The following is a 27070-nucleotide window of genomic DNA, read 5'->3' as shown; positions in this document are numbered from 1 at the left end:
AGAAAAACTAACTATTTTTTACGTTCAATGCTTGGCTTTTTGACAACCGAAAATGTTTGGATGTGAAAATGTTTGTGGAAAAGTATGGACACAAAAAACAGTGTTTCTTTTTTTGGAACCATCAAGATCCAAAATTATAGCAGCTCGCGTTTCGAATTTGCAAGAAACAAACGTTTTTGTGGTTATTGGTACTTTTCAATTTCTATAGTTGGTAGTTGCAATTCACAGCATACATCACCATACTGAGTATTGTTTTTAATATTTCGATAGAAAAACAGAAAAAAAATATTAGAAAAAAAAAATCACTGTGATGCAATTTGAGGCATTATTGTGGGTGTGCATTATTAGGCTGCAACCAACAGAGGCACTGTGGATTCAGTCTCCTCTGGATTGTGGTCTGTAATGTTTTAGCATTTATAGTACTTTTCAAGATACTCAAAAACACTTATTCGAAAACCAGAAGCAATCATTAAAATAAAATAGACAGACTCTAAAAAAGAACAGGCATTTGCTATGGAAGGTTGAGTGAGCTACAGTCATGCAAACCTCAACATTGCCAAAACTAATCCTAGTTGGAATTATTTTGATCGATATATAGCAATATTATGCAGTATGTATTTCCATCCATCCATCCATCCATTGTTTACCGCTTGTCCCTCTCGGAGTCGCGGAGGTGGCTGGAGCCTATCCCAGCTGCATTCAGACGGAAGGCGAGGTACACCATGGACAAGTTGCCACCTAATCGCAGGGCCAACACAGATAGACAGCTCAGTACAGAAAACAATAGAGATAGCGATTATTCATTAATATATAATTTTTCTCAATGAATTCTGGTTTCTTTGTGGGTTTGTGAGATTACATGATCCCCAATATTTCAGTTGTGGATAATCAGATATAGTAGAGTCTTTTGGAGAGCTTATTTTACCACACATCTATTATCGAAACAATTCACTATAAGGAAGTATCTCCAAACTAAAATAGTTGACAGAAGTCAATTGCAGGAAACTAATTTGTAAGCAAAAGCAAACGCAAAATCACTTTTTAACGTTTATCGCATGCCTAAATTCATCTTTACTGGTATTTTTTGCGTGGCTGCTAACTACCATAAATACCATGAATCTTCAAAGAATGGAATTTGTTTTGACCCGTCCTCTGCTTGTCAAACTTGGTCATGTGAACTCGGCTTGTGTTCGCATGAGCGTGTGGTGTCCATTGTTGCTGGCCTAAAAGGAAAACACATCATTGTGAGAATCAGGTGATACTTGCCAGCTTACGCTACGTAGACACTGCTGGAAAATGTGCATCGAATGTGTGTGAAAATGCTGTGGATTTGGCTGTGTTTCATGAGGGTGAATAAATGAAACAAAGCCAGCCTCTGGGCGGGGGATCCCATTGAGTAGTGTGACCCTGGACTTGACACACTTTCCCTCAGTGTGTTTCCTTTCTGATAGTAACACACACTGGCTGCATGTATCTGTGTAAAAAATATTTAGATCTTAATACTTGGTTTTAATTGACACTCAGGTTTTTTTTATTTGAATTGTTTATTATAGTGATGTGTAGTTTGCTGTGGTGTAAACCTGTATTGTGTTGTGCTGAGAAGAATTCTTAGTATTTTGTCCTTCTCACTCAGCAAAGTAAAAAATTATATAACTATATGATGCGCAGTGCAATTATCTCATTTAAAAGTTGTAGCTAGTGTATTAGAACTAATTTGTTTGTGGAGGGGTACCTAATAAAGTGTCAATGTAGTATTATTGTCTCTGTAATATAAGATTACAGGGATACTTCCTCATGCATGCTCACAGGTTATTGTTTTCCTTACAAAGGGTGAACCACGCTTGTAATGTATAGTAGTGTTATGTCAATTAGGCCACTATGGTCATTATAAATGACATGTCTACTTAGTATTCAATCCGACTGTTGGACTTCCATTGAGATTTGTTGTTTTGCAAGGTCTCGTGTTGTTCTAGTGTTATAAGGCCTCGAGCTAGGATACTAAGAGAGGAATGAAAAAGCCTTTTTCTATGTAAAGATACACACACAACACACACACACACACACACACACACACACACACACACACACACACACACACACACACACACACACACACACACACAGTTTAGAAGCATCTAGTATAGGGTGGGAACGCTTATTCTGCCAACCACGACTTTAAACTAGGCCTGTGTTCGCAACCATGAATAGGAGCTCAGCAGTACTCGCCTCCAGCAAGGTGCTATATTTTTTATTAGCTAATAATTTAAAACCAGGCTGTCAAGGTGACTAAGTCCTCAGGTAATAATCTTGTGACTTTAGTTGTGAAGTCAATTATATTCTACAGTTCTATTTCTAGAGATCTTTATTAATGATTACATGAAGCTGATTATAGATACAAAATTAGAGAGTTTACAGAGCTGCACTATCGTTTAGTTTGTTCGAGTAATCGGATAAAACACACCTTTTAGCCTCAATGCGTAGTTTTGGAAAAATAGTTCAAAGAAATAGTTTTCTGCTTGCCGTAACCTTTATTCTTTTTTTCTAGTAAATGCACATCATCAATATTACAATTTTACTTTTAATTTGTGTGCAATAATAAAAACTATTTTTTTCAAAATCTATCTGCTATTCGCTGCCCCTGCACACTTTTGATAAAATATTAAGCAGGGGGTTTACCACAGGTGATTCTAGAAACGTGCTGATTGATAGGCCACCAATCACTATCAGACCATTTTCAAGAAAAAGTATGTGATCTCCATTGCCAATTCATGCATTGTATTGCCGATCACAAACGCAGATGCCCTCTTTTGCCCCTCTACTGTGTGGAGATACTCCTCTAAGCACATAATAATCATTTCCGTTATGGCAAATAAACTGCAATTATTTGTTTTTTAAGTATCATCATCAAGTATCATTATCATGTAACATTATCACTGGATGACTAGGCTGAATAAATTACACTCAGCGAAAGAATAATGAACTAGTTTAAATATGCATTTATATATATATATATATATATATATATATATATATATATATATATATATATATATATATATATATATATATATATATATATATATATATATATATATATATATATATATATATATATATAACATGTATTAGGGGAACCTGCAAAACAGGCTTGTAGGGATGATATAGCCTCTTGTGTTTTTTCCTATATATATATATATATATATATATATATATATATATATATATATAATAATTAAAAAAATTATAAAATCCCCTGAGGAGCAGGGAAACCGGCCAAACAGGCTTGTAGGGATGATATAGCCTCTTGTGTTTTTTTCCTGATCTAACATATATTCCACTCTACCCCGGTATTGAGCACTATATAACGAATAAACCACAGAAATCTCGACTATATATATATATATATATATATAATAATCAAAAAAATTATAAAATCCCCTGAGGAGCAGGGAAACCGGCCAAACAGGCTTGTAGGGATGATATAGCCTCTTGTGTTTTTTTCCTGATCTAACATATATTCCACTCTACCCCGGTATTGAGCACTATATAACGAATAAACCACAGAAATCTCGACTATATATATATATATATATATATATATATATATATATATATATATATATATATATATATATATATATGTATATATATATATATATATATGCTGTATATAAAACAAGGTTTCTCCTACAGTACATTTAGTTGATTGGGACACACTGCTGCGGCAAAATAAAAAGCCGCCACACCTTAAAAATAACGTTTTTTCTTACATGAAAACAAATTTAAGTAATATATTGTATGAATAGATATACTGTTTATAGTCTATTATTTAAGCACTATTGGCCATAATTAGTTTGAAAAACATCTTAAATATCACTAAATTGTTTTCTGTGCTTTATGAAAAACATGCATCTAAATCTCCTGTCAGTATAAGCGTCACAGCTTGTCGCGCACCTGAGTTGGCACTTGGAAAAAGTAAGGAGGCAAAATAAGTTCAGTAGAAAGGTATTTCAAGTTACCGTATTTTACGGACTATAGAATATCAACAAACCGCCTCAAGTTATTTTTTTTCCTTCTCTAATTCAAAGGACTTTACATATTTGGCAAACTAAATTCCAACATTCAGGGAGGGCAGAATATAGTGCAGCCTGTGTTACATTGTACAATAAGCAGCAACAATTGAAAAATAGAGCAAAACAATATAAGAAAAAAAAATGTAAATAATAATAATAGATGTTATTTTAAAAAGCGCTTTACATTAAGTAAATAACCTCAAAGTGCTACAGTGTATAAAAAAAATAAAATCAATAAAATAAAAAGATATACAAATAAATAAAAATAAAAACTAGAACAGCCTAATAGCTAGAACTAGTATGAATATATCTAAAAAAAAAAAAAAGGCTTTTTTAAAAAGAATGGTTTTTAAGCCTTTTTTTAAAAGCATCCACAGTCTGTGGTGCCCTCAGGTGGTCAGGGAGATCGTTCTACAGACTGAGAGCGGCGGAGCAAAAAGCCCGGTCTCCTATTGTTCGTAGCTTTGTCCTCGGAGGTTGGAGGAGGTTAGCCTGTCCAGAGCGGAGGTGTTGTGTGGAGGATTTGGGGGTGAGTAGTTATTTGAGGTAGAGGGGGGCATTTCCATGGAGGCACTGGTGGGTTGGTAGGGAGTCTTTTTATTCCATCCTGAGTGGAACAGGAAGCCAGTGAAGGGATTTGAGAATTGGTGTGATATGGTCATATTTCCGCACTCTCATCAGGATCCTAGCAGCTCTATTCTGTATGTATTGCAGCTTCTGGATGTTCTTGCTGGGGAAATCATAATAACTAATGACACATATCTGTTTTTTTATTACATAGATGTATTTATTTAGCCTTTTTTTAAAAAATATATGTATCATCGTCAATTAAATTAATCCTGATGTATATATATGATGTCATATTGGCTGTGAAAAACCCTGTATAAAATAAAAATCAAAAAATTTCTGATTCTTAAAGTTTAGTGCCGATGTTTCGACCGGATTTCCCTGTCCCTTATTTGCTATGTGGGCAATGGGATCCTTTTACCCCAAGTGGTCAAGTAAACAACTTATTGAGCAATGCATGTTTTATATTTTTATTGAATTGAATGCCCACAAATTCTGGTCAGCAACTAGTTTGAGTTTGAATTTCAGTTTGAATTTATTTCAAATATGCATGCATACAACATGATACATCACAATTTACAGTTTCTCTTTTCAACATGTTTGAAAAGAAGTATGAAGAAGGGGAGCTTATTTAATCCTACCCCTTTTCCTTTACATAGCAGTTGCTAACACCATTGTTCACTTTTTGTTCTCAATTTATTCACAATATACTCCACACGTAATAACATTAAAAAAATAAAATAATTAGTGAGTAAGTTTTATTTCATATGGTGAGATAAATACGATTATCAATAAATTCAGAATGTTCACCATGTTTCTTCTTCTTTGAACTTTGTAAACACTTTAACTGTAAAGAGTTTCTTGAATTGGATCATATTAGTGCATTGTTTGATTTCTTTGCTTAATCCATTCCATAATTTAATTCCACATACTAATATACTAAATGTCTTATGTGTTGTACGTGCATACAAATGTTTTGAATTACATTTTTCTATAAGGTTATATTTCTTCTCTTTTGTTGAGAAGAATTGTTGTGTATTCTTGGGTAGCAGGTTATAGTTTGCTTTGTGCATAATTTTAGCTGTTTGCAAATTCACTGTGTTGTGGAATTTCAGTATTTTCTATTCAATAAATAAAGGGTTTGAATGCTCTGTATATCCAACATTATGTATTAGTCAAACTGATCTTTTTTGTAACACGGTTAATAAGATTACTAAGTGTTCTCTTGTAGTTATTTCCCCATATTTCTGCACAATAACTCAGATATGGTAACACAGTGGTGTGCCGTCAGGGCCAGCAAGGCCTTCTCTGCTGGGCTAACAGAACCAGAAATCATGATCATAATTAAAGATACAATTATTTTTTAATTTACTTTCCCTAAATATCTAAAAGTATTCATATTCTCTTCATGTCATATTATGCTCCTTCCAGCGCTGTTGTTTTTAGGTTATAGAGTTTTTATCCAATCAGAATTCAGCTAGCTTATGTTGCCATGCTGTACCAAATCTGCTTGAAGCCTTCAGAATCAATAATGCAGGCGTCCATGCACTGTAAGTGAACGGAGACATACAGTGATAGACAGTTGCAATAGCCAATCAGATCACGAGTTGTTGTCAGTAAGGCCTTCTAGATGGCCTAAGGCAGATATACCTGTATATTGTGATGTTATGAGCTAGGTAACACAAGAACTCCATTACCCAGCATGCCACAGTAGTAGTGTTTCTTGCCACCTTATGTTGTATATTTTTTATATGAGATTTCCAGTTTATTTTATCATCAATAATTATACCTAGGCATTTGGTTTCATTTACTCTTTCAATTTCTATTCCGTCCATTTGTATTTGTGTTTGACTTTAGTTGCCATACACTCCTCTGATGCAGATCGGTTTGCAGTCATACCCTCAATCTCTGTGTTCAAATTAAATCTGCACATCTGACATTGTAATGGTCAGCCTATTGCAACTAAATACAACCACAAGTTATCTAATGAAATGATTAACAATTTAACAGTGTGATGTTTTGTACTACCAATAGACAAGTGAAAATGCTCTTTCACAGAGCAGCCACACAATAGTTTCTTCTGGCTCATTTCTACTTAACGCTCATTTTCTTCCTCTGGCTGTGCATATTAGGCTGATTATTGGCCCTGTCAGCTTTGTCTGCTCGGTCAGATGTAAACACACATTTCCCAGAAACCCATGACACACATGAGAAACTTAAATATGCTACTTACAATACGAAAAAATATTCCCAACATTTATTAAGACATTGATAAAGATTACAAGCACAGAGTTAGGGATGTCTTGGTATGAACATTTGTTATCACGGTTATTGTGACCTAAATTATGCACGGTTATCATTATAATGGTATATACATTAAGCACTTATTCTGAAATCTTTTAACCAAGTTTTATTTTTTAAAAACACATTCAAAATGTATGTATGTACCCAAAAGAGAAAATGTAGTGTGCATATCAAACAAGCATTATAAGCAAAATAATAAGGCAGAAACAAAATAACATACATTAAGAAAAAGTGATTATTGTGCAAGATGGCACCTTATGGATATAAGACGTATCTGCAATTTTTGTCCATATAGATAAACATATTGTTCTAGTCTTACGTATAGGGCTGCACGATTATGGCCAAAATGATATGTCACATGAATGGTTTTTAAAGTAATAACTTTGTGACATAAACAAAACCCACAAGGAATGTAAAAAAACATGTAGTTTGCCTTTTTGATATCAATATAAAACACAAAGCAGTTTGGCTAATTAAGATAATGTCTAATAAACAAGCTCATATATACAGTCGTGGTCAAGAGTTTACATACACTTGTAAAGAACATAATGTCATGGCTGTCTTGAGTTTCAAATAATTTCTACAACTCTTATTTTTTTGTGATAGAGTGATTGGAGCACATACTTGTTGGTCACAAAAAACATTCATGAAGTTTGGTTCTTTTATGAATTTATTATGGTTCTACTGAAAATGTGACCAAATCTGCTGGGTCAAAAGTATACATACACCATAGTTAATATTTGGTTACATGTCCCTTGGCAAGTTTCATTGCAATAAGGCACTTTTGGTAGTCATCCAAAAGCTTCTGGCAAGATTCTGGTTGAACTTTTGACCACTCCTCTTGTCAAAATTGGTGCAGTTCAGCTAAATTTGTTGGTTTTCTGACATGGACTTGTTTCTTTAGCATTGTCCACACGTTTAAGTCAGGACTTTGGGAAGGCCATTCTAAAACCTTAATTCTGGCCTGATTGAACTATTCCTTTACCACTTTTGACATGTGTTTGGGGTCATTGTCCTGTTGGAACACCCAAACATATTGCTGGGTATTGTGGCCAAACAGCTCAATTTTAGTTTCATCTGACATCACATGGACAAAGATAAGACCTTCTGGAGGAAAGTTCTGTGGTCAGATGAAACTAAAATTGAGCGCTTTGGCCACAATACCTAGCAATATGTTTGGAGGAGAAAAAGTGAGGCCTTTAATCCCAGGAACACTATCCCTACCGTCAAGCATGGTGGTAGTATTATGCTCTGGGCCGGCTTTGCTGCCAATGGAACTGGTGCCTTACAAAGAGTAAATGGGACAATGAAAAAGGAGGATTACCTCCAAATTCTTCAGGACAACCTAAAATCATCAGCCCGGAGGTTGGGTCTTGGGCACAGTTGGGTGTTCCAACAGGACAATGACCCCAAACACACATCAAAAGTGTTAAAGGAATGGCTAAATCAAGCTATAATTAAGGTATTGGAATGGCCTTTCCAAAGTCCTGACTTAAACGTGTGGACAATGCTGAAGAAACAAGTCCATGTCAGAAAACCAACAAATTTAGCTGAACAGCAACAATTTTGTCAAGAGGAGTTGTCCAAAATTCAACCAGAAGCTTGCCAGAAGCTTGTGGATGGCTACCAAAAGTGCCTTATTGCAGTGAAACTTGCCAAGGGACATGTAACCAAATATTAACATTGCTGAATGTCTACTTTTGACACATATGTGCTCCATACAGTCTATCACAAAAAATAAGAGTTGTAGAAATTATTGGAAACTCGAGACAGCCATGACATTATGTTCTTTACAAGTGTATGTAAACTTTTGACCACGACTGTATATTACATATAGGTTATATTTTATATTGCCACTATGGTGCATTTTTAGTCTACTTAATACCTTTAGTTTTCGCCCTCTTTTTGTGCCCTTGTGTGCATTATCCTTTCCATCTTTTGTAACTGAGGTACTGTGTGGAACAATTTCCCTTGTGGTTTAATAAAGTTTGTATAAGTCTACGTCCACATATTTAAAGTTCCGAGCACTTCATGTTTTCTCAATGTTCTACATTTTTGTCAGTTACACTTATAAACGATTAATCAAAGCAACAGAATAGAATATAAATTTAAGCTTTTTTCAAATTGAATGAATCGATTAATTGTTGCAGCCATAGTTGTGTTACCCCAAGAATCAAAATCAAATTAAAACCTGAGTTGTTTTCACATCCCTATTACATTGACTAGTTAAATACCATTTTTGAAATTGTTTTCTCATTATATTTGGACTTTTTTATTCCAGCTAGCTACATCTACTTGGTATTTTATTATACCTCCAGAGCTCTGTTAGGTCTTTGAAGTAAAATTGTAGATTGCATTTAGAGATGAACCCGTTGAGGCACGTAGTTTTGGACTAGAAAAGCAGTTCATTGCGATTCGGTACAATCTGCAGAAATTAAGCTGGAATGATGCTGTGAACCTTATGATAGCCACTAAACTTGTTATATTCACTTCGGAAATTAGAAATCTGAAATGGAATTACGTTATCTGTGTTCAGCTTAACAAAGCTAAAGACAAAGTTGTAATCCTTCAAGATGTGTTATATAATAACATTTTTTGACTGGTTTCCATACACTTTGAATTTGAATGCACATTTTGTGTTATTTTTGTAATATTTTTACTAAAGTAGTAAAACTGCAGGAGCACAGCAGGAAGTTATTTTGTTCGCTCATCATGTTGCAAACGGACCAGGCAGCTCAGCGGATCGGTTAATGACATGCATAGATGTAGGCTTTTCTGAAAACTTAAGTGTTCTTTGTGTTTTGTTTTTTTGCGGTTGTCAAGCAAATTTAAGTGTGCATCAACCCCAACTTCTGAACTGGAGTGTGGTTTGAGATTTTACCCTATGCTAGATTGATGGTCTTCTTTATGCTATAAACTATCTGAGACAAACATCGAAACAGATCAGCAGCACCTCTGCTGGTGGGAGCCAAGTACTTCACTTAATTTTGCCAGGATTTCTTTAGACACAATTCTTAAGCAATTCCTCACAGTCTGTTGTCATGCCTTCATATACGTCAAATGTGCTTCCCCTTTTACTCTCTTATCCAGATTTGGATGTGGCGTGAGTGAGACTTTGTTACCATGACGACCCACGTGACCCTGGAAGATGCCCTGTCCAATGTGGACCTGCTGGAGGAGCTGCCCCTCCCAGACCAGCAGCCATGCATCGAACCCCCTCCCTCCTCCATTATGTACCAGGTACACATTTACACTCCTCATGCTGTCACTACCATGCACGGATATGTCCTTTTTTTTATAAATGTACCCTGCTCACTACACTCTCCTTCCTTCTGCAGGCCAATTTCGACACCAACTTTGAAGACAGGAATGCCTTTGTGACTGGCATTGCTCGTTATATAGAGCAAGCTACAGTCCATTCCAGCATGGTGAGACCATTCAGTTCACATAATTGTAGTCGGCACATGTTTGGATACTTGTTTAGAATATTAATATCAATCTGGTCTTTAAAGCGAAGCCAAAGGCGCTGTGCTCTGACTGTTGGTGTGGATTGGCAATTATTTACAGCTTATCTTTTGGTCGTTCACTCACAAACACACATAATCACATACTAGTGATTCAGCCTGATACTGTTCAACTCAACGTCCTCCTGATGTTGGGAAGTGACTAAATAGTGTGATTTCAATGACAAATGGAGGAATATGTGCTTTATTTAACTGTATTTCATCAGGAAGTCCCATTGAGGGTAAATGCAGTCTATTTAAGGACAATAGAGCTAGAGGGATGGAGAAATGTGTATCGCCTACTTCTGAATGGAGAAAACGTTCCACTGCTGAAATATTAATAGTGTCCATTCATTATGGAACATGCTACTCAGAATACTACTAGGAATATATGTAGTATGTAGTAAAGATAGTACATTTAACAGTACCGGTACCTAGAACACAATTAAATTCTAAAATGCTCTACAAATTGTTAAAATAGCATGTGTATCCCACCAAAACATGAAATTGTTTATATATGTCAATGTTATGGCATTATATGTTGTTTTTGTAAATTTGGGGCCGATATTTTTTACAGTCACTACCATTTTTGGAAGCCATACCAAATGTGCTTTACTTTAGTACATAGTAGGGCTGTCTTGGACGAAGGATTATCACAGTTTAATCTGATTTGTTAGATTTTTAAGATCACAGCTAATGGGGATCCCCACAAATACAGTGAAACCCCGATTTACAATCTTAATTGGTTTTTGAACAGGGTTTGTAAATAGAAAACTTTGTCTATTGAAGTGCATTTATCCATAAAAGAATAGAACAGAACAATTTTTGTCATCAAACATGAGAGCATGACGAAAATACAGGTGGCTACTCTGTTAGGTGCAGTTGAAATACAATATATATCATAAATAACATGTTAAAAATAAATGCAAAAATACCAGTACAAACAGTAGTGCAACAATGAAAAACAGTGTAAGCTATTTAGACAGATTGAATAACCTAATGACCCACAGGATAAAACTGTTTTTGATTTAGTTTGTCCTGCTCTCATGTGACCAAAATATCTGGTGGTAGCAGGTTAAACAAGTGCTGACCAGGGTGAGAGCAGTCTGGCAGGATTTTATTCGCTTTGTAACAAGAATAATGGGTCCTAGCCTTGGCAAAAAAATCCATATTTTAGTAAAAGTTTGTACACTTATACACAATATAAAGCATTGTACAGTACTGTATATCAAACAAACATAACAAGAGGTGATGGATCAACTTTTTATTTAATACCAAAGCCAAAACAACAACAACAAGAACAGCTGAACTGTCTTCATTATTTGCAGCTGCCCTGCTAACACACACACAGTCACTAGCTCTGTGGTGCACTCAGTTAAAAATCACAAAACTCCTTCACTTTAAAGCTGCACTTTTTTGGAGAATTTTGCCTATGATTCACAATCTGTATGCGAGACAATAACCCATTTTTTTAATGCAATATAATTCGTCAGAGGTAAATAAATGTCCGCTTACAATGGATTAAATAGGAGATCTTCTATTTCGCCCATAAAACCCTCTAAATAACCATCCAAAAAACGGCAACAATATTTCATTTACATTTCATAACTTTAATATAATCCAATAATTAGTGATATTGTTATCATAAGCGATAACACAGACAAACTATATTTAGCGGGGCCATGATCACTGAGAGCTTCCTAGTTTATAGACTTAGACTTAGACTTAGACTTCCTTTTATTGTCATTCAAAGTTGAACTTTACAGTACAGATAAGGACGAAATTGTGTTGCATTAGCTCGTTGTAGTGCAGAATAAAAGAGCAATAAGGTGCAGATATAAAAAAAATATAGATTACTGTACAGATAAATATATTGCACTTTTGCATTTGCATCCACGTTTATGGACGTATGTTATATTGTCTTTATATTCCAGCAAGTTAATCCGTTTTGGGGAGAATTGAGGGGATTATTATGATGCGTTCAAGAGTCTTATGGCCTGAGGGAAGAAGCTGTTACAGAACCTGGAGGTTCTGCTACGGAGGCTGCGGAACCTCTTTCTGGAGACCAGCAGTGAAAATGGTCCTTGGTGGGGGTGGGAGCAGTCTCTCCAAATTTTCTGAGTCCTGGTCAGGCAGCGGCTTTTTGCGATTTCCTGGAAAGGAGGAAGAGGAGTCCTGATGATCTTTTCCGCCGTCCTCACCGTTTCTATGAGGCTTATGCCGCTATATTGACATCATCAGCTTGTGGAGCTGGTTCCTCGCCTCGGCGCTTGTGAAAGTTTATTCTAGAACATAAATGTAACCAGATCTCATTTGTGACTTCTCCCACAACTAAGAACAATGCTAAAACCCTCAGATTAACAAATAAACATAGTTGAGATTAGAGAGTTTAATGAGATCAAACTCCAAGGGCCCAAGTGAAAACGTGTGAATGGGCTGTGAGTAGGGAGTAAGGTTGCAAAATTCCGTGAATATTCAAAGTTGGAAACTTTCCATGGGAATTAACGGGAATATATGAGAATTAACAGGAATTAATGGGAATAAACACATGCTAGATCTTGCAGCATAATTATTAGTTAAAACAACCTGATTTAATGCAAATTCAGTAGAATTTCAACCCTGCACTGTGCATTCCTCCATCACATGTGCAGTGCATTGTTCCATCACATGCACAGATAATTCTCAGCATGCTACACATTACAGCAGGGCTATTGAGGCCATACTAGTATTTGAGCCCAAGGACTTCATCCAGTCAGGTAAATTTTGATGATATTACTGGGGTAAATATATTTGATCTATGGTATTTAAGTTTAATAGTGGTGTAATTGCTTGTTACTGTATGACTGTAGACTACTCCTGCAGACTTCCACTCAAGCTAGCTAGCTGTTCCTGTACTTGTTAAATGATTTTGGGGCCAATATCTCTAGCTAGCTAGGTTTATGTACCACCACAGTCTCATAATGAACTGAAAATATTTCTCTGTTAGCCGTGATGCTAATTGTGTCTATGTTAATTCCCATTCATTTATGCTAATAACGTTAGCGATCCGAATTGACCTTTTTTGTGATCTGTAAAGTTCAACTAGCAAATACTACATCAAAATGTGTAGTTTCCTCTGCCTTCTGTTTTTCTAGCCATTCTGTTGTCATACAAGAATGTAGGTTATAGCAGTTGTCCCCAACCACCGGGCCGCGGCCCGGTACCGGTCCGTGGACCGATTGGTACCGGGCCGCGGCCGCACAAGAAATGTAAAAAAAAAAAAAAAAAAAAAAAGGTTTTACTACAATGTCTTGACGATTTGACTGCAAGGTTGATAGTTGAATCAGACGTATCTGAATCGAATAGTCAACTATTCTAAGACAACAGCGATAATTAGTCGGCAAGTGTTCCAGCATCGATAAAACGCAATGTGTATACTTCAAGCGCATTCATGCTTTTCGTAGTTTTAAGCAGCTACGCGCATTTGTACCATAGCAGAATGAAAAGAAGGGGGTGAATTATCTGGTCCTCATAAGTGTCTTTGACTCTTTGTGCGGCAAGGCGGGACCGCTGGCCCACTAGCTTAAAGGCCTACTGAAACCCACTACTACCGACCACGCAGTCTGATAGTTTATATATCAATGATGAAATCTTAACATTGCAACACATGCCAATACGGCCGGGTTAACTTATAAAGTGCAATTTTAAATTTCCCGGGAATTATCCGGCTGAAAACTTCTCGGTATGATGACGTTTGCGCGTGACGTCACGGGTTGAAGCAGACATTTTGGAATAGCACGGTGGCCAGCTTAAGCCGTCCGTTTTCATCACATAATTCCACAGTATTCTGGACATCTGTGTTGGTGAATCTTTTGCAATTTGTTTAATGGACAATGAAGACAGCAAAGAAGAAAGCTGCAGGTGGGATCGGTGTATTAGCGGCTGGCTACAGCAACACAACCAGGAAGACTTTGAGTTGGATAGCAGACGCGCTATCCGACGCTAGCCGCAGACCGCACCGATGATCGGGTGAAGTCCTTCGTCGCGCCGTCGATCGCTGGAACGCAGGTGAGCACGGGTGGTGATGAGCAGATGAGGGCTGGCGTAGGTGGAGAGCTAATGTTTTTAGCATAGCTCTGTCGAGGTCCCGTAGCTAAGTTAGCTTCAATGGCGTCGTTAGCAACAGCATTGCTAGGCTTCGCCAGGCTGGACAGCATTAACCGTGTGGTTACAGGTCCAGGGTTTGGTTCGGTGTCTCCTGATAGTAGAAGTAAAAATAGTATTGTTGATCTTCTGTCTATCCTTCCAGTCAGGGGCTTATTTCTTCTGTTTCTATCCGCAGTTAAGCACGGTGCTATGACGTTAGCTCCGAAGCTAGAGTGCTTCACCGATGTATTGTCGTGGAGATAAAAGTCACTGTGAATGTCCATTCCGTGTTCTCGACTCTCATTTTCAAGAGGATATAGTATCCGAGGTGGTTTAAAATACAAATCCGTGATCCACAATAGAAAAAGGAGAAAGTGTGGAATCCAATGAGCCCTTGTACCTAAGTTACGGTCAAAGCGAAAAAAGATACACCCTGGCGTCCTGCACTGCACTCTAATCCTTCACTGTCACTTTCCTCATCCACAAATCTTTCATCCTCGCTCAAATTAATGGGGTAATCGTCGCTTTGTCGGTCCGAATCGCTCTCGCTGCTGGTGTAAACAATGTGCAGATGTGAGGAGCTCTTCAACCTGTGACGTCACGCTACTTCCGGTACAGGCAAGGCTTTTTTTATCAGCGACCGAGAAAGCGACGATTACCCCATCAAACAAAATACATAAACCCCTGACTGGAAGGATAGACAGAAAATCAACAATACTATTAAACCATGGACATGTTAATGCTTTCCAGCCTGGCGAAGGATAACAATGCTGTTGCTAACGACGCCATTGAAGCTAACTTAGCGCGGGAGCTAACGTGATAGCATCGGGCTCAAATGCAGATAGAAACAAAATACATAAACCCTTGACTGGAAGGATAGACAGAAAATCAACAATACTATTAAACCATGAACATGTAAATACACGGTTAATGCTTTCTGCTTGGCGAAGCTTAAAAATGCTGTTGCTAACGACGCCATTGAAGCTAACTTAGTAACGGGACCTCACAGAGCTATGATAAAAACATTAGCGCTCCACCTACGCCAGCCAGCCCTCATCTGCTCATCAACACCCGTGCTCACCTGCGTTCCAGCGATCGACGGAAGGACGAAGGACTTCACCACGATCATCCGTGCGGTCGGTGGCTAGCGTCGGCTAGCGCGTCTGCTATCCGAGTCAAAGTCTTCCTGGTTGTGTTGCTGTAGTCCGCCGCTAATACACCGATCCCACCTACAACTTTCTTCTTTGCAGTCTTCATTGTTCATTAAACAAATTGCAAAAGATTCACCAACACAGATGTCCAGAATACTGTGGAATTATGAGATGAAAACAGAGCTATTTTGTATTGGATACAATGGGGTACCGATACTTCTGTTTCACTGGTTACGTCACGCGCATACGTCATCATCCAAAGACGTTTTCAGCCGGAAGTTTCGCGGGAAATTTAAAATTGCACTTTATAAGTTAACCCGGCCGTATTGGCATGTGTTGCAATGTTAAGATTTCATCATTGATATATAAACTATCAGACTGCGTGGTCGGTAGTAGTGGGTTTCAGTAGGCCTTTAACACTGTGCAATCAGTTAGCATGTAGCAGCTAATATGAACAAAATGATCACAAAACCAAATGCCACCGCACCAATGTGGGAATATTTCAGTTCAAACCATTGGAACACGATGAGCCTATCAACACCAAGGGTCCAGTTTGCCAAATGTGCGCAAATACAACAAACCAGCACGCCCACTTGAAACACAACACTGCTATTGCAACAGTGCAAATAGTGTGCGCTCACAGAAAGTGTGGTTAAATACATCTCCAAAGACATGCTGCCATTTAAAACTGTTATAAAACTAGCATTTCGAAAAACGCTGCAAACCTTTGAAAGACATTTGTCATGCTGTCATGTCATGTCAGTGTTTCTCGTTCCAAATCTACTAGACCAAAGTTTTTTGCATATGACGTGTTATTACATCTGCTTATACTGTAGTGTTTATATTGTTACTCTGCACTTTTGTTTAAAAAGGTCCTAACTTGATCGTCAGGTAAGTAATGTACAACTAACTGTACCTATGCCTACATGTTCAATATTGAAGTGCAACTTTGTTTGTTTATACTTTATTTAGCCATTGTATTTATTGTTTTGTTGTGGATATTTGAGCCCCGCCCCTTAACATCTTTATTGCTTTTGGTTGTGATTTGAATTCAAGTGCAAAATTTTGCTAAAAGACATTTTATTGTTGTTTGTTTTATTTAACTTGGAGATTTAAATGTTTTCATTCCAATCACAATGTTAAAATATACAAGAAATACAAGTTTATTGCATTTGAAAGGATATACATGCATTATTATTATATATTATTACATCAAGGGTTAATTTAGTCTCATAAAAATAATGGCAATGATATCGTTTATCTGCAATAATTTGAAAGGTTATACATTGTCAAGCAAAATTTGTTATCGGCCTAGGCCTACTAAAAAGTTTATTTTTTTAAATACATGAATAAGGTATTTAGCATCATTCGTTTATTTTGTGCAGAATGAAATGCTGGAGGAAGGACACGAGTATGCTGTGATGCTTTACACTTGGAGAAGCTGCTCGAGAGCTATTCCGCAGGTAACAAACTCACACACAAAGAACCATTGATAGACCTAAACCAGGGCTATATGACTGGCCCCTCAGGTTCAGTCCAAAGACAGAGACTCTTAACATTTTTGCAGCAATTTAAATCTATTCAAACCACTAATGCGCTCCTGTTGTAGAGAGGAACTTGGACCAGTGTAAATTTGTAAAAAATAAATAAATAAATAAATAAAACCCTATGACCACTGTCTACTGCAATATACACATTTATTTAGCAAAACAGGACTATTTTCTCCTGAAATGTGTAACTCTGAAAAAAGAAATAGACAAAAAACAAATGTCCGCTACAGAGAATGCTGGTTCTCAAATTAAGAATAATAGTGAAGGGAGAAGTTCAACTCGTAGCTTTTTTAAAATGTGACCCTGAGAACAATTTAGTTGAATAGCCGTGATATAAAAGGGCTGTGTCGGTTTTATCATGTCATGTTCAACCCACAAGTTCCTCTGTGAACCGAGAAGGAGTGAACACAGAGAAACCTCAAGACGCATTTGAAGAAAGCACAGAGTACAGTAGACATATGTCAATTTCATTAACACATTGCATCATTTTATTATTTTTGATATTCATTCTGTTGTATTTGAATGTGCCAAACCTAGTCAGGTTGTTGCCCACAATGAATTATCAGTACAATGGCAACGTGTGTGACGGTGCCCTCTTGTGTTGATTAGGTGAAATGCAACGAGCAGCCCAACAGAGTTGAGATCTATGAAAAAACAGTGGAGGTGTTGGAGCCTGAAGTCACCAAGCTCATGAAGTTCATGTACTTTCAGGTAAGACATGCAAGCTTTATAATGAAAATGTTGTAACAATAGAAGAGGTTGTATATTTACAATAAGTGGTGTACTGTGTATGTTAGGACTGGGTGGTATACTGACATATTACAGTTAATACCGGTATTTTTTAGGAAGAGATATATATTTGAGACAACCGTAATATTTGAATATTTTAAAGTGTTTTTGTTATGGCCGTTTGCCCAGCAGGCACTGTAGCTCAGGAAGGGTCTGGCGCACGTCTGGAGTTGCTACTGTGCATTGACCCCCTGCCACTTTCGGCTTTGCGCACAGCCGACATGCCTGCACCACAGCTCCAGCGGCTGGCGGGGGCGGGAAGTGGCTTCTCTTTACTAACATGGAGTAATGCAAGCCGGTGAAAATATTTAATAAAACAGCCTTAGGATAGGCTGATTGGCCTATACTATGGCAAGCCCGAAAGGGAAAGTGATAGAAAATGTATTAATGGATGGTTGGTTTAAGTAGCGAGTATCTGTAATTATTCACTTTTAAGTAATTATCAGAGCACTGGTAGTAACATTAATGTGGTGTTGAGTTTAAACTAAACATTTTGCATGTTTTGTTTAAAATACCGATATATATATCGTATATTGCGATTCGGCGTAAAAGTACCGGAATATCAGTTTTGGTCCATATCCATATCGACCAGCCCTAGTATACAGTATGTGTATGGCTGTTTATGTTTGTATTTGTTTCCCTTTTACAGCGGAAAGCCATTGAACGTTTCTGCAGTGAAGTCAAGCGCCTGTGCCATGCAGAGAGAAGGAAAGATTTTGTGTCCGAGGCCTATCTGCTCACTCTGGGCAAATTTATCAACATGTTTGCTGTCCTGGATGAACTGAAAAACATGAAGTGTAGCGTCAAGAATGATCACTCTGCTTACAAAAGGTAGAGTGCCATCAATAAATGCAACTTTTTTCTTGAACTACTTTTTTGTCTACAGCTTAAAAAGTTGTGGATTTGTCTGTCTCAAGGGCTGCCCAGTTTCTGAGGAAGATGGCTGACCCTCAGTCAATTCAGGAGTCTCAGAATCTCTCCATGTTCTTAGCCAACCACAACAGGATCACTCAGGTTTGTTTAGCTACAGGTTTAAGTTTGTGGGTATTAAAGCAGCACTAAGTAACGTTTCAAACTTAATAAAATATTTTCATAACTTTTGGGATGACACATGGACATACAACTAGTTGAAGGACACCTCTGTCATGGCCTGAGGGCTGAATCGCTTTTACTGGCACTTAGCAACTTTGAGGAGGGTGGCAGGAACCCTGCCACACAAAAAAAACCTACAAATGTACTGACTTGCTTTACAGCATACATAACTCCCCCTTTCCCCATTCGCTAAAAAGACAGAAGTCGATGCGATCGCCTACGTGCAATTACTGCTATCATGGTAGAAGCTGTAAAACAACCAAAAAAACTGAAAGTTTTGTCTGAGGAGACAAAAAAATAAAAACAGCTTACCCGGATAAAAGGACAGTCGGGATCAACATTGCTCCAGCTTTCACTCGCTGGGGTGAGCTCAAAGACAAGGAATTTCAGACCGATGCTGCCTTTGCTGTGTTCCTGCTAGACTAGTAAGTGACGTTCGCTGCTCAAATCAAAATGATAATGCTAATGTTAGCTATCGGAAATTATTTAATTAATAATAAATAGCCAACAGGGTGATAGTTACCCGAATGCAGCTGATATAGGTTCCAGTGACCCCCCGTAAGCCCGAAAGGGACAAGCGGTAGTAAATGGATGGATGGATAGCCACCAGGGTGATAGTTACACTGCTTCTTCCTCCGAAAAAAATCTCACGCCGGTCTTTCTTAGCTCGATACATTCTTGGTAGTAGCATCATGTTTGTAGCGCAATCCAAGATCATTTATTGATAGTGTCTGCTATTTAGCATCCGCATCGCCATTAAAGACGTAATATTTGTGGCAATATTAATGCGGACATGTCAGTAAGACGCAACATGTGCTAGTCCTCATGGGAAATGTGGTCTTCTTCTGGCAAAACACTACCGCTTTAATCCATTAGCGCAGCTAAAATCCGAATGGAAACTGAAGACTTGATAACTAAAAAAGTGACTTTGGATAATGTCACATTTTGTGCTGTTATCTGCGTTGATATCTTTTTGTTTGTTTTCTATTGTCTTTATCCACTTCACTCATTGTGTGATTGCAAAAGAGCATTCACGCATATAGTACCGTATTCTAATCATTATTCCGCCATTTTTTCGTCTCCCCTTCCTTCCCACAATTTCGATTTAAACATTTCCACTTTCAAAATTTTCAGCTCAATCATGAAAGGCGTGATTCCAAAAAAAATCACTTTAGGAATTCCACATCTTCCAGAATTTTTTTTTTTCCATCTGTAATGAATCGACATATATTCCAAAATCCATATTTCGCACATTTCTCTACCAAATCAAACCATTACACTCATCAAACAATTTTTCAAAAATCCAAAAATTTACATTTCCCAGGATTTTTTTTCCCAATAAAAAGCAATGGGTAATTTTTCAAACGTCAACATTTCTTACATTTCTCTATTGAATCAAACTGTCAATTTCATAAGTATACACCTCACCTAAGTCATATATTTCGGTACTTGGCAGAGGTGTGGACTCGAGTCACATGACTTGGACTCGAGTCAGACTCGAGTCATGAATTTGATGACTTTAGACTCGACTTGACAAAATGTAAAGAGACTTGCAACTCGACTTAGACTTTAACATCAATGACTTGTGACTTCACTTGGACTTGAGCCTTTTGACTTGACATGACTTGCTACTTTCCCCAAAACCTAAAGCTTAAAAAGTTATTTGGGAGCGCTCCGTTGCTTTCATTTTGTACGTGTCTGTCTATCAGCGTGTGTGCTGCGTGTCAGCGTGTGTGCTCGCAGTACAACAGCCAATCAAATTAGATCTACGTTGTTTTCATCACACAGCATTCAGCCAATCAAATTGCAGAACAACCAATGAACAAGAGTTGTCAAACAACACGCCGGTGAGAGAGATTTATACCAAAGTTGGTTTCGTTCGGGTATAAAAACTACGACTTGGTCAACAAAAAAGGAATTGCCGTATGCAAATCACGCAGTTCGAATATTACAGACGGAGACGCAACAACTTCCAACTTCGTTCGACATTTGAAGTTGCACAAAGAAGGGTAAGTTTTGAATGTAAGATAACGTTTATTGGCTAAGTAACGTGACTTTTATTTGCTGTGTAGTTAAATCAGTGAGGCTGTAAACTCACTGCTAACGTCATAACCATAGACATCTTATAAGGGTACGCAGCATCGAGCGCTACTGCTTACTGGCGCAGACGAGACGCGGGGCCGCCATCTTGGAGTGGTGATCCGCTCCACTCAGTACAATTCATTTGGCAGGAGCAATGAACTGTCAGCGCATTTAATTCATTTTACCTCACTGAATACCACTCATTTTCACACGCTTTTTTGTCATACGTGTAGCTATGATAACGGACACATATTTTATTATTCATAGTTTGCTTAACAGTAATATAATATTCTTATATGCTATAAGTGACCAGACGTCCGAGATCAAAACCGGGAATATAAGCCCAGAGAAGGGGGGAAAAAAAGGTCAGCTATTTTTTAAGTTGAAGAAACAATATAATTACGTTATATATACATGCGTATATCCTACATAAACAATGTATGAATACATTAGATATCTATATATCTTATAGACCGTATCTCTGTTGCTGCAGCAGCAGAGAGTTTATTCTGTCTTGACACTTTGTATTGATACTTTGTATTACATTCTTCCCTTAAATTATCATGTTTACAGTGATTGTTATATATGTATTTTTTATGTATGTCACTTTGGATAAAAGCGTCTGCCAAATACTTAAACATATATAAACACCTGAAAGTCTTTATATCAGCTAAAACCACCAATCTGTTTCACTGGATTCAGAATAAAACCAAATGCTGTCTTACCCAACAATGTTAGTATTTGAATATTGTTACTTGAAGACTTATTCCTGGTTACAATTATACTGTTAAGAAAGTATTGTCTTTTATTTTGCCTAAAATGAGAATGCATCATAATCAGTGGCGGCTGGTGAATTTTGTTTTAGGTGGGTCTGAAAGTTTGTAAAGCAAATCCCTGTAGGGTCGTCATCCTCCCCCAGAAGATTTATTTGTGATTTTCACATACAAATATTGAAGATCTTTGCTCCTTCTCAACTATGTGGTAATGTTATTTTCATAAAATACAACCAATAGTACATTAATGTTAAATCTTACTTGTGAAAAGTAATCCCCCGATTCCTATTTTCAACAGTCCGCTCATTTGAGCAGGAAAACGCTGAACACCAGCCCGGCATCTTTGTTTTCTACCTGTCAACTGTCAGTTTAGGCTGCTCGCCGGCTCCTCATCACCACTTCAAGATGCAATATGCTCGCGTCACAGCAACCAATACTGCGTCTACTTATAAGATGTCTATGATTATAACATCATTTCAAACACAGCAGTCTGTTGCGTCCACTGCAGTTTGCTACCTTATTCATACTTTTTATCAAGTGATTTTTTTAAGCAGGGTTGCATGAGGTACCTATACATAACGTTACGTTAGTCAATGTATCACACACAGTAACAGAACGTTAGACGGCGGTCAGCAGCACCGTGTATTTTAGCCACCTACAAAAAGACAAACATAGTCAAATAAAGGTCAGTTAAAATGTTTACTATATTAAGAATATGTGTACATATTGCATAGGGCCCTGACATCTAAAAAGTAAAACTCTGTTCATTGTTATGTTCATGTATTTGTTATGTTTTTCATATGTACGCACACATAAACACACGTACAGTATGAGATGAGATCAATGAGATAAGGTAAGAACAGAATAGAAACTGCTGTGGAACTAGTTACAATGCAATATGCCATGGAAATACAATGTTAACACTTTTGTACAAATAAGTACAGTTGCACTTGTTTTTGCAAATGTGTTTATTCTGTAAAGGAATGAGTTAAATGTTTAAAATTGTTTAAACTATTAAAATGACTGGTTAATAGTGCTATTATGAATTGCAATGTCAGTACTATTTTTTTTCCTGCTATTTCAAATGCACTTGTTTTAATAAATAAATACAGCGGTTTAAAAGCATACACAATCCGTGTAAAAATATTAGTCTGTGGTTAAAAGGACTTGAAAGGACTCGAAACTCAAAATGCAGGACTTGTGACTTGACTTGAGACTTTCCAGTCTTGACTTTGGACTTGACTCGGGACTTGCCTGTCTTGACTCGGGACTTGACTCGAGACTTGAGGGCAAAGACTTGAGACTTACTTGTGACTTGCAAAGCAATGACTTGGTCCCACCTCTGGTACTTGGCACATATTAACTGTTAGCATGCTATATTAGCAGGCTAACATTTTTAGTAGATTTTACAGGTAGTCACCTCAGAGTCACATTTTGTTTCTTGACCCATGCTAATGTTAGCATGCTAGCCTTTTAGGTAATTATGCCAGTGTGCACCTCAAAGACATATTTTGGTAATTGACGCATGCTAACTTTAGCATGCTAGCTTTTTTTTTTTAGCTCATTAAATTGATATGCGCCTTATAGTCTTCCAGCTATTATATTTTATTACTTTTACTATCTGGCTAGTAGGTGTGTTTAAAAAATCAATTCACATTCAAATTGTGATTCTTATTCATTCCGATTCTAAGTGGATTAAAAATTTTCAAAAACCAACAAAAAAATAAAGATATATATATATATTTTTTTCTATTTTATTAAGGAAACCTTTTTAAAAAAGATGTTTTCAGGCCATGTCCATGCTTACTTGCTGCGCGTATATATCATAGGTCAGCAACCAAAAGGTGGTATTATAACCTGTAACCTGTTAAAAAAAAAAAAGGTTTTATTATGATTATTATATCAAATAATACATTGCAAGAATCGGTTTGAATTGAGTATTGATTCCGAATCGAATCTTTACCCCAAGAATCAGACTCTGATCGAATCCTGAAGTGCCCAAACATTCCCACCTCTACAGGTCAGCATGCTCGATGTTAGCTTTTCAGTTTGGATTTTTAGCATTTGTATTTTGGAGTTTGTGATACACCATTGCTTTCTTTAGTCCTCCAAGTAAGGGAGGGGTTGTAGTGAAAAACAATAGTCTTCAAATAATCTTCAAACACATTTTTTTGTTTGTTAGAGAAAAAATAAAGAAAGTGATTTTGATTATTGGTGAACTAATCTCAGTGTTGTGTTGTTTATGTGCAGTGCCTGCATCAACAACTGGAGGTGATTCCCGGTTATGAGGAACTTTTGGCAGATATTGTCAACATTTGTGTAGATTATTACGAGAACAAGATGTATTTGACTCCAAGTGAGAAACACATGCTGCTCAAGGTATACATACGTAATGCTGTTCTACTTGATGTCGGCAGTCAAATGCTTTATTCTGTCTTTTGTGGGGTAAAATAACATCTACTGTATGTGTAAGGTGATGGGCTTTGGTCTGTACCTTATGGATGGAAATGTGAGTAATATTTACAAACTGGATGCCAAAAAGAGAATCAACCTGAGCAAGATTGACAAGTTCTTTAAAGTAAGGCCCTAATCTTTTTAATACACAGTATATTAGTCCTAAGTTTAAGGGAATGACAAGTTTTTCATTTATGTGCTTCACAGCTTCAAGTTGTGCCACTCTTTGGAGACATGCAGATAGAGCTGTCCCGTTACATTGAGACAAGTGCGCACTACGAAGAAAACAAATCCAAGTAAAAAAACGCATTAATACATTAGTAGTAGAGTGACAGCTTCCCATCCTTCTTGGACATCATCATCCACAACTGAACCCTCTCTCTTCTCTACTATTCACCCAGGTGGACGTGCACCCAGAGCAGTATCTCCCCACAGTACAACCTCTGTGAGCAGATGGTGCAGATCAGGGAAGACCACATCAGATTCATCTCTGAACTGGCGCGATATAGCAACAGTGAAGTGGTGACGGGCTCGGGTTTGGACAGCCAAAAGTCAGACGAGGAATACAGAGAGCTTTTTGACCTGTCGCTGAGGGGTCTACAGTTGCTGTCCAAGTGGAGCACACATGTCATGGAAGTTGTAAGTACCACTTTCTGGATAGTCTAGGAAAACTGTGTGAGTTTCACCCGCCACAACTTTAGGTGGACATGTACAATTGAACTATATTTACAGTATTTAAACGACTGTATGAAGTCTGTTTTAATAAGGGTAATGATTTACACAATTCACACAATTTGCATATAGTTTTCTAATTATTATTCCGCCCTATTTTCCCTCTGCCTTTTTCCACATTTTTCATCTGATTCAAGCCACTCTACTTTCAAAATGTTGAGCTTATTCATGACAGACGTGATATAATTTCTATTTTCCAAAAATGTAAATTTTTTTAGGAATTCAACATTTTCCAGGACATTTTTTGCCAATTGAAATAAATGTTAATGTTACTGTACTGTTTAACCCTTCAAGTCAGAGTCTAAGTCTTTTGTCTGACAACAGCTCTTGCAGTTCTGCATATCTTTGAATAGAATAGAATATACTGTATCTTTATTGTCATTGTACATTGTACAACGAAATTGCAAGCAAAACTAATTTAGTGCAAATTCATAACACATAAAAACATAAGAACATAGATAAATAGATAAAAATACATAAAAATACCAAGCACACAGCTCACATGCACAGTCATTATTGTCGTCTTGTGTTCAGCGACACTATTGCTCTCGGGTAAAAAGTGTTCTTTAGTCTGTTTGTCCGGCATTTTATTGTCCTGTATCTCCTGCCCGAGGGCAGCAGTTCAAAAAGTTTATGTCCAGGGTGAGATGGGTCCCTTATGATGTTTTGGGCCTTTTTGAGGCACCTGGCACTGTACAGTTCATCTAGGGAGGGGAGAGAGCAGCCAGTGATCTTTATGGCAGTTTTTATGACCCTCTGAAGTGCATTTCTCTCTGCCGCCGTGCAGCTGGCATACCATACACACATGCAGTATGTCAGCACACTCTCTATTGAGCAGCGATAGAAGGACACAAGCAGTTTTGTGACAGGTTGTTCTTTTTGAGGAGTCTCAGAAAGTAAAGTAACTGCTGTGCCTTTTTGATGGTCCCTGAGGTGTTCATACTCCACGACAGGTCTTCCTCGATCTGGATCCCCAGGAACCTGAAGTTAGAGACCCTTTCCACATAGTCCCCATTGATGTACAGTGGTTGGATGTTTATTGTTTTTTTCTTCCGGAAATCCATGATCAGCTCCTTCGTCTTGGTGGTGTTAAGGACCAGGTTGTTTTCCCTGCACCACCCAGTCAGCCACTCCACTTCATTTCTGTAGGCAGACTCATCCCTCCCAGAAATGAGTCCCACTACTGTGGTGTCGTCTGCAAACTTAATAGTGGTATTGCTGGCATGAGCAGGGGTGTAGTCATGAGTGTAGAGCAGTGGTTCTCAACCTTGTTGGAGGTACCGAACCCCACCAGTTTCATATGCGCATTCACCGAACCCTTCTTTAGTGAAAAATGAAATGTTGTTTTTTTTTCAAATTCAAGACAAAGTTGTATGTTTTTGGTAACACTTTAGTAGGGGGCAGATAAATATAAGAATAGTATTCTTTCATCTGCTCCTTTCTGATCATGGAAATGTATAAGAAACAAAAAAACAATGAAAGTGTCAACTGTACATGGCTTGTATATATGCATTTTCATGAAAGGAATAAAAAGAAATGATGATGATGAGTATGGGGAACATATTCTAAGTAACAAAGACTTAATTTAGAGTTATTTGGTTAGGGTTAGAGGGTTAGGGCCAGGGTTAGGGTTATAATAAGGCCATGCCGAATAAGGCATTAAGTACTTAATAATGACTAGTTAAGAGCCAATATGTTACTAATATGCATGTAAATAAGCAACTAATTAATGGTGAATATGTTCCCCATACTAAAGTGTTACCATGTATTTTTACTGGTGCACAAAATGAACCGTGCATGAACATCACCTTGTTCAAACAACAAAACCAACACAGTGTCTAAACTCACAACAAATTACACACCTGCAAATCAGTT

At 37.4% G+C, this 27070-nt stretch overlaps 1 protein-coding gene across 2 annotated transcripts in view; it reads left to right on the top strand.

The window, feature by feature from the left end:
• cyfip2 (cytoplasmic FMR1 interacting protein 2) overlaps window positions 1–27070 on the top strand; it is a 57075-nt gene that overhangs the window by 9847 nt on the left and 20158 nt on the right. For both annotated transcript variants that reach the window (XM_062045589.1, XM_062045590.1), the window contains exons 2-11: window positions 10035–10184; window positions 10283–10372; window positions 17109–17186; window positions 17883–17984; window positions 18712–18893; window positions 18980–19076; window positions 24260–24388; window positions 24483–24587; window positions 24671–24759; window positions 24865–25102. In XM_062045589.1, coding sequence (XP_061901573.1) covers window positions 10068–10184; window positions 10283–10372; window positions 17109–17186; window positions 17883–17984; window positions 18712–18893; window positions 18980–19076; window positions 24260–24388; window positions 24483–24587; window positions 24671–24759; window positions 24865–25102 — 1227 coding nt within the window. In that variant the 5' untranslated portion in view covers window positions 10035–10067. The remainder of the gene's footprint in view (window positions 1–10034; window positions 10185–10282; window positions 10373–17108; window positions 17187–17882; window positions 17985–18711; window positions 18894–18979; window positions 19077–24259; window positions 24389–24482; window positions 24588–24670; window positions 24760–24864; window positions 25103–27070) is intronic.

Source organism: Entelurus aequoreus, linkage group LG04, assembly GCF_033978785.1.
Source record: "Entelurus aequoreus isolate RoL-2023_Sb linkage group LG04, RoL_Eaeq_v1.1, whole genome shotgun sequence".
Lineage (NCBI taxonomy): Eukaryota > Metazoa > Chordata > Actinopteri > Syngnathiformes > Syngnathidae > Entelurus > Entelurus aequoreus.
This window is presented reverse-complemented; position numbering and strand designations above follow the sequence as displayed.